This window comes from Manis pentadactyla, chromosome 11 (genome assembly GCF_030020395.1).
Source record: "Manis pentadactyla isolate mManPen7 chromosome 11, mManPen7.hap1, whole genome shotgun sequence".
In the NCBI taxonomy this organism is placed as follows: Eukaryota; Metazoa; Chordata; class Mammalia; order Pholidota; family Manidae; genus Manis; species Manis pentadactyla.
Window position 1 is genome coordinate 67815009 of NC_080029.1, and position 13388 is coordinate 67828396.

At 40.7% G+C, this 13388-nt stretch overlaps 1 protein-coding gene across 8 annotated transcripts in view; it reads right to left on the bottom strand.

The window, feature by feature from the left end:
• The window catches only part of AP4S1 (adaptor related protein complex 4 subunit sigma 1), a 73468-nt gene that overhangs the window by 19300 nt on the left and 40780 nt on the right, over nucleotides 1–13388 (bottom strand). For 2 of the 8 annotated variants that reach the window (XM_057488521.1, XM_036881248.2), the window contains exons 5-6: nucleotides 11211–11222; nucleotides 2259–2772 (exon numbers count right to left, since the gene is read on the bottom strand). The exons of 4 other annotated variants lie outside the window; for them this stretch is intronic. In XM_057488521.1, the coding sequence (XP_057344504.1) occupies nucleotides 2644–2772; nucleotides 11211–11222 (141 nt within the window). In that variant the 3' untranslated portion in view covers nucleotides 2259–2643. Of the gene's footprint in view, nucleotides 1–2258; nucleotides 2773–11140; nucleotides 11223–13388 lie in introns of those variants that run through there. 2 more of the 8 variants (XM_036881251.2, XM_036881249.2) reach the window with 2 other exon arrangements.

Genomic DNA, 13388 nt, shown 5'->3' on the forward strand with positions numbered 1-13388 from the left:
CCTGATTTAGCCAAATGGCTTTTAGGAGTGGAAAGCATTTTTTTGAAATTGCCCATTATTTACCTGTTTAAAAGGTACATTCCCTTTCTACATTAGAAGAGCTCTCTCCCCCTATAGTCATTCATTTCAGTACTGTTTTTATTCTCTGCATGTTGTGATTATGGAATCAGAGGCAGCATTTAAATAAATTACCTTATTGTTACCTTCACAGTTTTCTGTGAGAATAAAAGTTAAAATAAAACATAATAGCAATATTTAAATGTATGACTTATGCTTTAATCCAAAAAATAGTAGTGGTGATTTTCTCAATAAAGTAGAGACATGGATGCATGACTGAGACTTTATTACTAGTATTAGAATTAAAATCCAGTTTATTTGTATAGTATTGTCATCATTTAAGTCTCTAAAATGTCTGTCTGTCAGCCAACTTTACAAAGACCTAGCACAGGGGTCAGCAAACTGGCCTGCCGCTTTCTTGTTGTATGGCCCATGGGCTACATTAAGCATGGTCTTAAAATTTTTAAGTGGTTGAAAAAAATCAAAAGAAGAATAGTATTTTATGATGTGAAAGTTTTATGAAATTCAAGCTTCAGTGTTCATGAAAAAATAAAGTTCTAGTAGAATACAGCCACACTAATTCATTGATATATTATCCATGGCTGTTTTTGCACTAAGGTGGCAGAACTGAGTAGTTAACAGCACAGACCATATGGCCCACAAAGCATTTTACTTCCTATCTGGTCCTTTACAGAAAAGGTTTGCTGAGTCCTGGTGTGGTGCATTGCTACCACGGTAAAATAAGTCTTACACAATCTAGCTGAGATGTCAGGAGTCTTCCTGCAGAAAGAAAAGTCTAAGAACAAGGTAAAACTGACCAATCTGAGACAGAGGTTTCATAAAAGTCACTTAAAGCTGGCAGTCACAGTTCTGCAAGAAACCTGAGGTGAGATGATGACAGATTGTAAGAACAGAGAGTTCATTCTGCTCGAGTCAAGTGTTGGGAGACGTCTAGTAGGGACTCCATATATACCAGGTTCTTAAGTATTTTTTCCCGTGGTATCTACCTAGTACTTTTTATTGTTATTCTCTCAAGGTACTAAAAATCTGTGCCAAGATGTTACTCAAATGCTATTTTGGTGTGACCCAAATATTAATTTTGTTCACTCCCCAGTTGCTGCTGGTGTACCAGTTTCAGCAGTTACCTGATGTGCTACTCATTAAGTGCCTCCCAACTAGGACAGTGTTTCCCAACTAATGTGTCGCAGAAAGACCTCCAAAGCACTTTGATTGATCTACAGTAGGCTTTGCCCAAACCTTGGCTACTGAACTCAAAAGAGGACCCTTATACACGTACCATTTACTGTCCCAGGAGATCAGAGACTTCCTGGAAGAATCAGAACAATGGAGGTTTGCTTCTGGAGTTCATACTGACTAGTTGCCTGGGTTTTTATAGATGCAAACTTTAGAATATATAAGCAGATTTTTAGAAACAGATGAAGAATCTAAATAAAATCCTCCCTCCACACACATGAGAAAAAAGAAAAACAGTACTGAATGAATTATCAGTGCCTAGAATGTCCACTTATTTTTTGGAGGATAGAGTGTTGCACATGAAAGAAACTCTTGGCACTCCACAGGATGGCACAGTACCTTAATGTATCAGGACTGTATTTCTATTTCCTCCACTGTAGCTGCCCTCTTACCCCTCTCTGTATGCACACAAACTGCTTTTTACCTAAGACAGTACTGTATATTCTACTGTTCACTGACCAGCAAAAGCATAAGAAAAGGTTTGGGAGGAGCAGGGCACTGCTCTTCTATAATGACTTAGCCATTCTCTTTGCTTCAAGACATTCCAAGAGAAGGGATTGAAGGAATAAGACCTGGGGAGGGGAGAAGGATTCAGTTCATGCCAACCTGAAGAGAGGTATTCTCTTGCATTCTATTTTTAAACTTTTAACTAATTTCATTTACAAATAAGTTAAGACAAATCCTTTACTATATGGCATAAAGGATGGTTGTAAGGGCTCTTTTAATGTTTAACGATTATTTGGTAGTAACATTCTCTATACTAATTACATGATGGCATCATGATTGCCAAGCACACATAAAATGGGTATTAGGCTTTTAGGAATTGGCAAATAAAATTTAATTCTGCAATTTTTCTTAAGTACACAATTTAGTAAAGTTCTGACTCTTATGACCTTTTAAGGAAAAAGATAACATTCAGAAAAAAGTATTATTCAAAGTGCTATGTGTGTTGAAGTCAATTTAAAAATTTTATTGGCTGATTGAGAGCTGTCACACTTTTTTTCCATGCTGCTATTCCTGAATTTAATTCGCACAGGGAAGCAAAGAACTAAAGAAGTTTCCAATTGAAACAAGAGGGGAAAAAATGCATTTGTTTAGAAAATAAAACAATTCAGTTTAAAGAAAGTTTTTCTTTGTACATGACATTTTAAGATACAGCTTTGTTTTTCATTTAGGAACTGTGAAAACACCTATTTAAAATGTCTTTGGAAGGATGTTTTATTTTATAATGTGTGCTTTTCCAGATTCCTTTGTGCTTCAGACATCGAGAGGTGTCCCCATGGTGTTCTCATGTCCTTCAGGTCAATGTTGTTCGGCAGAGCCTTCCATGGTTCAGCTTTCTGTCATCTTGTCAAGAATTAGTAGAGGGGCAAGAATTCTTGCCCGATTTGTTTCCACAATGCAGCCATTTAACACCATCTCATCCAAAATGATATGTACTTTATCCAAATTAAACATTATCTAGGGTCATATTAAGGAAATTATACAGTTAAAAAATGTTAATATTCTATAAGTAATAATTTATGATTTAGCTTGTATTTTTTCCAGTGTAAATTAGTCTAAATATGAAGGGGATTTTGTTTGTATACAGAATTTCTGGAATTAAATTTAAAATTGGTGTCCATATTAGAAATTACTACCTTCATTTACACCTAGACACCTAGTTTCACCCTAACTGGACAATATGCATACAAATGGGACAGTTACACCTTTGAGCCAGAGGGAGAATGAATGTACTAAGAGCTGGAGAACAAAGTAGATGACAGTTGGCAAGAGCATGACCAAGGTGACCTCCGGAATAATGTTGTCTCCCTAGACAATAACAACAGTAATGGCCTTGACTTATTGGATACTCATTATTTTCCAGGCACTGCGTTAAGTATTTTACATGCATTATCTCAGTGTTCTCTACAACTCTATCATGTACATGTTACGTATTATCCTCATTTTATGCAGGGGCCAATAGGCTCAAAGTCATTGTCCAAGGTCACATGGCTAATAATGGGGGTGGGGGCTGGAATTTAAGCCCAAGTCTTGGGCTTGGCTGATCTGCTTCCTGACTTCTCAGGAGGGGCTTGAGGCAACTGACTATACCCTCCTTCAGCCCTCAAACCTCTACCCAAAACAAGTGCATTTTACATCTAAAGCTAATACCCATGGCTGAAGAAATAAATACCCAGACTGAGGAAAAAACACCCCTGAGGAGAAATGAATGAAGAAGGTAGGGCAATGCTGACTCAATTCGCAAGCAGATAAAAATTGTGAAATTTAGGAATATCTCTTACAAATGAACAGTTCTAAAAATACTCCTCTGAGATTTATGGGGACACTTTAGATTACTGATGTTCTTACTGGGAAGTTGGAATACGGCATAGAGGAAGAAGAAAATGTTGTGAAGATGTGTTGTCTAGCTAATTAGAGCCAAATCCTTCCTCTTGGAGCCCCTTCATTTGAGTACCTAACTTTGTGAAAGGAGAGGGTGAACTGGACTGAGATGATAACAGTTGAATGTTTCTGTTACCATCTTCCATTTAATATCTTCAGTTTCCATCTCTGCTTTAAGAGCATGGTCCTGGTCTGTCTAGAAAAACAGTTGACAGATCATTTCAAATAGACAAACTTTGTTCAAAATAAGTGGTTAAATGCACTAGGGGAGTCCTTAACTGAATAGTGAATTTATGTAAAGTGACTCGTTACCACTTGATTTTTTTCTCATACTTCCAGATGTTTAAGTCTATACTTGTTTAGCAAAGTACATCTATAATGAGAGAACCATGTGAAGGACTTTTTAAGTTTCTATTAGGCTCTGCATTAATATCTCGTTATGTTCCATGCAAATAGTTCTCTAGCAGAATAAACTGTTTTTCAGGCGCCTATGGGAACTGTCCTTAAGTGACCCAGAAAAAAAAACACTTTACTCTGATACGTCTATTAATAATGTCTTCCAATTATATAGATGATTGCTTTGTCCATGAGCAAACCAGGACTGGAATATTAGGCCCCTGACTCAGTCTTGCTCACCAGACCCAGAAGCCATAACTGAAGCTAAGGCAGAGTGGAATGACAGTCAAGCACAAGGAAAGGCAGAGTTGGGCAACACAGGTGGCTGCAAACTAACGGCCTGCAGAGTCCCTCTGCTGTAATCGCTAACGGCAGTGAGAGCCACAGTGCCTTTGAAAATGTCAACTCATCCGAGATGGTTTTCTTGAGGACAGAGGGGGTCTAACTTTAATCTCACGTATCGGCATTGGCTCAGGGATCAAGCCGCTCTGATGACCTACCCATTCCATCTTTGGCAAGTAGATGATCTACAATTCAGGTGTCTCCTTGAGCAACCCACCATTGTTCTGAAATTCAGATTCAAATTAATGCTGAATCATATCACATCAACACTGACATCCTCGTGGTGCAAGGACAGGTCCTTCACCAACTCTGAATTTCCCAACATCCTCGAGACATGAACTGCTCACTGAGGTCATTTTGTTCTGTGAGCATGTGACTGCCTGTCACATTATGTGAGTGGCCCAAACCCTTAATAATCATGCAGCTTTCTGGCACTGTACAGGGAAACCACAGACCGAATCTAATGTGAGGCAAAAGCTGGAATCATGTGATTCCTTTAAAATAAGAATACAGCTGTTGTTCACATCTTGATTTGGCTTATTAAGTGCACACTGGCAAAGCCCAGAGTAATGGCATTTGGGCTACTATGTCAAATGGGGAGGGACCAAAAAATACCGCATGTGCCAAACCCCATGGCAGTAAACATAAGCAAATACACTTTAACCCTGACATTTGGGAATAGGACAAAGGAAGAAGGGCCAGGCTGTTGGCCCATTAACATAGTGGGCTGAGAATGACTATTTCAAGAGGGCCCTCCCTGGCCTTCGGGTTATACTGAACTTGACAGACTTAAAGATCTTTAAGGCAACTTGTTTCCCCTCATGGACACACTAAGGTTGGAGCTGGTAAGACTAGAACAGCCTCCCAAAGAGCAGATTCATAAAGCCCCACTTTTTCCCAATCCTGAGATCTAAGAGCCTTCCTGAATTTCTGTGTAATGTGGATTGGATTGGAGTGAAATATCTTAGGGCCCAGTAATATAAGTGCCAGTTTAAATCAATTTTTTAATAAAAGTGATTGAAATGACCCTTGTTCCTACATTGGAATTTTGATCTCTGGATCATAAGGCACTTTTTTGGCATGGTATTTTACCACCACTGTGTTGGTCTAGTTATCCTTTAGTAAGAGAAAACTGAGCAGTGTACATTCAAATGGGACCTCAGAAACAATTCCAAGGCAGAGCACAGCCTAGCAACTAATATTTCTAACTCCAGATTTTGATCTCTAGATCCCTTGTCTTCTTATTTGATTTCTTTTAAAGATCCTAGCTAAGCAAAGTTCCGTTAAAACGCTATGCACAATAGGAAAAAGCTTGCTCTCATTACTTATACCTTAATTTCCTATAGATAAGCTGTGAAGAGAGTGTACTGTGTGTACATTGCCCACAAAAAATAGAAGGCTATCGTCATGAAGATTCTGTGTAGTCCTAGATACGCTCTCTGGTAATGCAGTTTTCTGTTCACTCTTAGGCTTAGCACTGTCTCTTGTTAATTGGGCCACTGAAAAGGAATGTCTTTTTTTTTTTTTCTTAAGTAGGTTTTTCTTAAAGACCAATTCATATTCTGAGAGCAACAAGATATCCAGGTGTAATTTTTTTTGAAGTTTATATACAGGCTTATGTAAAATTACTCAAGTATGTAAGCTGGCGCCTAGTCAAATGAGCTTGTCATTTCTCTTTGTTTTTTTCCTAACTCTTGCTTCCCATAATTTGCTGTCACTTTTCCTGAGTAAAACAGAACCCAGAAGCATGGAACAGAAGGAGTGGGGTAAGGCAGAGGGACTGGTGGGGAGGAATAGTGGCAGATGGATGTGTCACCCACAGGACTCAGAGACCTGTTCAAAGGAAACCTAAAGGATACAGAGATGGCTAAGGCTAGTTAAGCCAAAAAGCCTGGAAGGCAGGATGGTTTAATCTGGAGCGTTCACATCCCTCTCCCAGGTGAATGGCCACCTCCCCTGGGGGTCCTTCCTAACTCGGAGATCCACCACTCAGGACAGCACTGATGAGAATGGTCACGCTGGGGGCCGCACCCTGCACCCCTCAGGCCCACGGGCTGGCTCTCGCCCCCTGCACAGCCCTGCTTTCAAGTGACAGGTTTTCAAAAGGAAAAAAAAGCTGTCTAGAAATCTCTGAATATGAACTCCACTTTTGGTATGTCTTAGTAAGAATTCAGATATTTTCTTCAAGATGTTTTATTATTTCTGACTCTTCCTACCAAAGACCAGTGTCTCTAAAAACTCTTTCTCAATTCAGGAAAAAGCTTTGACAACACCAAGGCAGCATGGTGACAGGCACTTACATTTTGTTAGAGACTAAATTATCACAGTCTACTCCAGATGGTTACTACTTTTTAAAAAAAATGTCAACTTTAATACTTTATCTAACTTACACCCTAGAGTCAAGGGCCCTGGACACCCAGAGCTTGATACCAGCTCTGCCCCAAAGTAGCTCTGAATTGGGCATGCCTCAGAACCTCTCTGGACCTCATCATCTAGAATGTGGGGTTTTAACCCATTGATTGTGTAGTTTTCTTCCAGCTCCAAAGTACTCCAACCTTCTGATTCTGAAAGTATCCTTCAGGGAGCAGAAAGCAGGCCAAGCTTACTGCTGCTATCAAGCCATTTCTGATATAGACACTACTCCATCATACCTCGGAATCCTTCTGTAATGACTTAATTATTGTAACTTACCGAGAGAACATGGAGAAAACTTCAGTTTGAGAAGCTTCCACTTGAGTCGGAATGGCTTTCCTGGAGAAGGTTCTTGTTCTTGACAGTATTTCCATAGACCCTAGCTGAGTAAGTACTTACTTGTTAATGAGGTCAGGCTGAAATGATCTCATACCTGGAGAGGCCCTGTTCTGGTTTACAGCCCTCTCAAGGTGTTAGGGATTTCAGGAAAGTCCGGAGGGAAGAAGGGGCAGATGCTGCATGGTGCGCCCTGAGACCTGACCAAGGCCTGAGTGCAAAGGCTGGTGCTGATTGTGGCTGCCCGGGCACCTGCATTCCCCCAGGCAGCACCATGGCAGGTGGCTAGTGGCGTTAGAGGGAGTGCAAGCGGCAGAGGCCTTTCCTTCCCCACCTCCTCAACTGCAATAAAGAGGGCATGAATAGGGACTTTCACATCATGCATGTGAGCCTTAAGGTTCTAAAACTAATTGCTCAGGCTTTTGGGCTTTAAAGACTTTTAAAATAAAAATATAAATGTTCTGAAGATTTAAAAAAAAATTTTTGAATTAAGACATTTTGGATTTTAAGCCTATTCTATATTTGTGGGAGGAAGAGTCACAAATATATAAATAGGGACACCAGCCTGCTCCCTGTTTTTCTTCCCATGCATGTACATGGAATAGATACCTCAGTCACCATCCCAGCCTCTCCATCATTCTTGCCGCCAGTCCCAGATGGGGGCTGGGGGAGCCATGCACAGGCCCTAGCAGTCAGTGTGCTCCAGGATGTCTGGGGGCCGAGGGAGCCACAGGCTGGTCAAGTGCATGGGGAGCCCTGCAGGCTCTGGGTACGCATCCTCTCCCCGCGAGAGGCGTGCTGCTGAAGGAGAGCTGCAGTGGGGCCCTCTAACTCACAGGGCCCAGAAAAGGGTCCCTGGTTGTCTGGGTCTAAAGGCAGTACACTGCTCCCTTCCATTCCAGCCTAAATAAACCAAGTCTTGAAGTTTCTTTAAGGCACCAAATACCCAAAAGGCTGTTAAGGTTTTCTGTACCTTCACACATACAGTGGGTGCACTGAAGGAGAAGTTGGATATCTCTCCCACAGTGCTGTTCACTGGTGCCATTCCCTGCCTATTTAGCAGAATTGGGTGGAAACGGCTCCTTTGAATTACAAGTTGTCTGGAAAGTTCAGCCAACCTGGGGCCCCAGAGCTGAGCATGTTTTGGGAAGTTCATCAGTTGGTTCTTAAAAAACATTTACTTCATGGAATTTGAAGTCTTAAATAAGTCTACCAAAGTACTTAAGGGCAAAGTATCAAAGGCAAGTTTTCCTTCTAGAAACAGGGCCTCATGAGTCCTCAGACAGCCTTTCAGCCCAGTTGGTGCAGTAGAAGGGGAAGCGTGTACAGGAGCTTATTTGCTGCACGTGAATGATTTAGGTCACTGATGCACTTGGTCCCAAACATGCAGTCCACCCACCTGGCTCTACAGCAATGGAGTGTTCCCACTTAGAAGGGTTTTCAACAGAATTTCTGTCCTGGTTTCTTGTTTCTTATTAAAATCCCATTTCGCTTGCTCTATGATGTTAGTCTTACTAGAAGTAGAACAGGTCCATACTAGGGCTTGTATGTAAGTAGTACATTTTACTTCTCAAAGTCTAACTGTGCAGGCTCTGGAAAACTGCCCCATTCTCAAAAGGCTTCAGGATGGCAAAGCTCCTAGAGAAAAAGACTGCAAGAAAAGGGCTTCTTGGGAATTTCATGAGGTTTTGACTCCATCCTCCTATTGCTGCCCGTAACCTGAACCTTAAATCATGTGTGTTCCATGCAGGCTGCTGAGGAAGGCTTTTCTTAAGCCTGAGCAAACCCAAAGAATACTGTGTGCTCTGAGTGTTGGGAGAACCAGCTCCAGGTTGCAATTGTATCAGTTGCTTGTTTTCAACCTTTCAAGGCCAAGAAAGCTTTCCTGGCAGAGCAGACCTGAGCACCGTCAGCTGCCCTAGAAGGTTCCTGGTGTCATGCTACCAGAACAGTAGACAGAACATCTGTGGACCTTCCAACAGGAGCCAGAACCTGAGGCTACACCTCTAAAAGGCTCTCCTGTCTTGCTGCTATGGAATCACCATATAGAGGTCCTTGGTGGACACATGACAGCTAAAAAGAAGTATGTGTGAGGTGGAATAGAGTCATGGGGGGTTTTACTTTGATTTTTGTTTGGACGGCTGAGAATAGAAACCCTATAGGGGTATCATTTGAAGAGAGGTGGCCCATGCGCTGCGTGCCCTGCCACCTGCTCCATTTTTAGACCACTGGAGGTCCATGTGAAATTATACCTAGAGCAAAGACATACACATCCAGATCTTGAGAGTATATATTTAGTTCCCTTCTCTAAATTATGCAAAATTCCTAATCCACCTGGCGGATATGCCTAAGTAATTCTGAAGGGCAGTGTGTGTGTGTGTATATATGTGTACATATATATATGAAGTTAGGAAGGGAGGGCAAAAATGAGGGGAAAAGATACAAATTGTGTGCCTTGATGTGGAAATTAAATTAAAACATGGAACTATGCTATATACCAGGTAGCATAAAGATAAGTAAACCTTTCTTTACTTCTAATCAACAGCTAGTCAATAAGTGACACATCAACACAGCTAGTCCAACCATAATACTTAACTCTGTTGTATTTGATTCACTTTGTCTGAATATCTAGACTGTCAAGACTCCTTCTTGTTTTAGGTATTAGGTAAGTCAACTCAGTTACCTAGAGTCATGGCACCTCTAAGTAATCAAATATTAGGCTGAAAGGATGGTGAAGCTCTTCTAATCTAATTCTGTTATTTTGAAATGATGGGGTTGTGCGTCTTGTCCAAGACACACAGCTAGTTGGTGGCAGGACTGAAAATGGGACTTAGGTTCTGGACTCCCAGTGCAGTGTCTATTAGCTTTTGCTATCTTTCTGATGACTTTTTAAATCAGAAGGCCTCTTTCTTATTCCCTTGTACAAGGAAGAAGAAATTTATTCTGAGTTGTTTAAAGGACTAAACTGGAATGTTACATGCTGAATAAAAATAACACCTAATACAGCCTGGTCTGGGGTCTCCTAGGTCAAAGGGATCATACATTTAGGTCACACAACCACTAGAGGGCACTCAGATTTTCCCAGTTAATTTTAAGAGGCTTCCAAATACAGCCTACAAACGATTTCATCAATATGGCATTTTCTATCAATGAATAAAAGATAAGTGGCTATATTCCCAGAATGCATACACGGCATCGGTGTCTAATGTGTCTCTCTTTCTCAAATGTGTATGATATGTATAATAATAGTAATAATGTATATATAATGTATTCATACATATAAACATGTTATAATTAATATGTATTTGTTATAATTAATGTTGCTATTTTAGATGCATGTCTGATGTTATTTCAAAGGACTCTTATTTATTGCTTTCAAGAGGTAAAAAGATTTTTGAAGTAAAAATTAAAAGTCAGCTTGCCTCTAAAGCACTCACACAAAGCTTGATGCGCTCATGCCAAAATGTGTGGGCCTGCAGTACTCTAAGTAAATCACACTTACTGTTGGAGCCTTGGATACTTTGATTTGGAAGGAAGAAGAAAAGGAGAGCTTCTCTGCCATAAAAGGAAATGAATACAAGCTAGGCATTTCTTTAGCCCTTCAGTTTATTATCCCTGAAGGCCTTTTCTAGTCATGTGAGGAACTTCTGGAGGTTTTTATCTGGAGCCATGAAAATCCTCTCTTTCTAGGAGGACCAAGCACTTTCCAATTTAAATTCTGAAAAGGTTTATTCCATATGCTTAAACAAAGTTAAATTAATATATAAGTTACTATTAACTACTACCATAGCATTGCCCTGTCTGAAAAATACAAGAATCTTAAGAATTATCTTTGTTAAAATAGAGGGCAGGCAGGGGTGTTTCTGCAAAGCACCTGTACCTCCGGCTGCCTGTCGCAGTTGTTGATGGTTAGCATTCTGGGTTCTCTTGAATCGTTTTCCTGCCCCACGGCACTTACCTGATTAGAACTAGCCCATGCTTTGCCAAGTACTGCAGAAAACTTGGCTCACAGCATTGAAAAAGGATACATCTAATTCACTCTGGAAAAGAGAAAAGAGTACAAGGTTGAGAATGAGACACTGGGACACAGTGGCACTTAGCAGAGTTGACGGCTGCTCTGGCCACAAGCCTGGAAGCAGGTAGGAGAGGTAGCTCTTTGTGTAGAAGGAAGGTCCTGAGTTTGGGATTGTGATTTTTAAACAAATACTCTGCAGTTTAAAGGAATTTTACAGACCAGAACAATTCATCTTTAGAACATACAGGTAATTTGGTGTGTGTATCAAAAATCTTAATACTGGGCATACCCTATGAATCCATCAGTTTTACTTCTAGAAGTTTATCCTAAGGAAATAATTAGATAACAGCAGAACAATGTGTGAAAGGATGTTCAGGGTAATGTTGTTTATACGAGCGCATTATTGAAACAAGCTAATGTATATCAAAGTTAAATAAAATGACAAAGTTAAATAAATTATAGCAGATTCACAAATCATGTGGATACATTAATGTGGCATAGTGTCAAAAGAGCAAATTATAACGTGGTATATACAGTAGTATCCCATATATATATATGTTAGAGAGAGAGAGAGAGAATCTCCTTAGATACAGACAGATACATAAAACAAAAAGAAATGGTGAGGGCTTCCTAATGATCCTCTCCCCTTTCTTTTTGCTTATTTGTGTTTTCAATTTTTTTTCAAGGAACATAGATACTGACGTCATGAAAATGTCCTAGAGGGAGAAGAAGGTAGATGGGGAAACTAGCTGAAGGGGCGTCCGTGCGGCACTGACAAGCAGACCCAATTCCTCCACAGCTCGTGTCTCCTGCAAAACTGCTTCCTTTGAAGGTGCCTGAGGTGGCTTGTTGTTTTGAAACATACTGAGATGCTTCTTTTAGTCCAGACAGCATGAGATTGATCTCAAAATTTAAGATTTTGAAACTCTAATATTAAAAATAGCCCCAGAAAGAATGTTTAAAACTCACAAATCCCAAAATAAATCTTAGATGACAAGGCATTTGCCGTGAGCGGGACAGATTCTATTTGCTTTCCCATAGTACTCTTTTCCCTCCTCTTTTCTTTTTGCTTCTGTCATTTTAAACCGGGTCATCCCTTAGTAGTCCAAGTCCTATATAATTACCTTGTTTAAGTTAAATTCTAATCATTAGTCCTGTGGCTTATGTGGTCAGTAACTCTCTAGAATTACAGCTAGAAATCAGCAAGCCACTATATATTCTCAGTTACTGAATATAATAATAATTTTAAAACCTTAGCAGTGATAGTGCTCACACCTAGTCTTTATGCTCCCAGGTTTAAAACACTGCACTTTTGGGGAATTGCATTCTTTTTGGTAGGTGTTCCTTTAAAATGACTAATCACGGCCAGCTCTGAATCACAGATCCTGACCTAAAACCTGGCTTAAGAATGGGGTCGTCAAGAGAGAAGCAAGAGCTACAGCTGTGCTGTGCAATGGGGTAACCACCAGCCTCATGTGGCAACTTTAATTAATTAACAATAAGATTAAAAATTCAATTCTTCATTTGTTCTAATGACCTTTCAAGTGTTCAAGAGCCACATGTGGCTACTGCCTACCATACTGGATAGCACACGTATAGAACATTTCTATTACTGCATGAAGTTCTGCTGGACCGTGCTGGTCCACAGTGCTCTCTCCAAGCAATCAGTACAAAGACAGATTTGTAAAGACAGCCTCAATGTCCCCTGTCCTCTCAAGGCTAGTCTCCGGAATAGCCCCACCTATTACCCACTGCCAGCTCTGCAGGGCACCAATCGCTTCCCAGCTAGATGCACAACCATGTCGCAGGCCATGAGGCAGCTTCCCAGCTCCAACCCCTCAATTAGGAAACAGCTGACAGCAAGCCTCAGGCCAGGCCGTAGTTCTCAAATTCAAGCACACATCAGAATCACCTGGAAGGCTTGTTCAAACACAGACGGCTGGGCCTCAACCCAGAGGTTCTGATTCAGTAGTCTGCAGTGAGCCCAGAATTTGTATTTCTGCAAGTCCCTGGGTGATGTTATGCTGCCGGTGCAGAACCACATGCCCAGGCCAGCTGACTGTCCCAGGAAGAGGGAGTTTGTGAAACTACTTCTGGCATTAGGAGTTAGGCTGAAGATACAACTTCTTAATATGAGTTTTGCCCTAAGCAGGCTTTAGTGTGCTCAATATTACTAATTATCCAACAGATG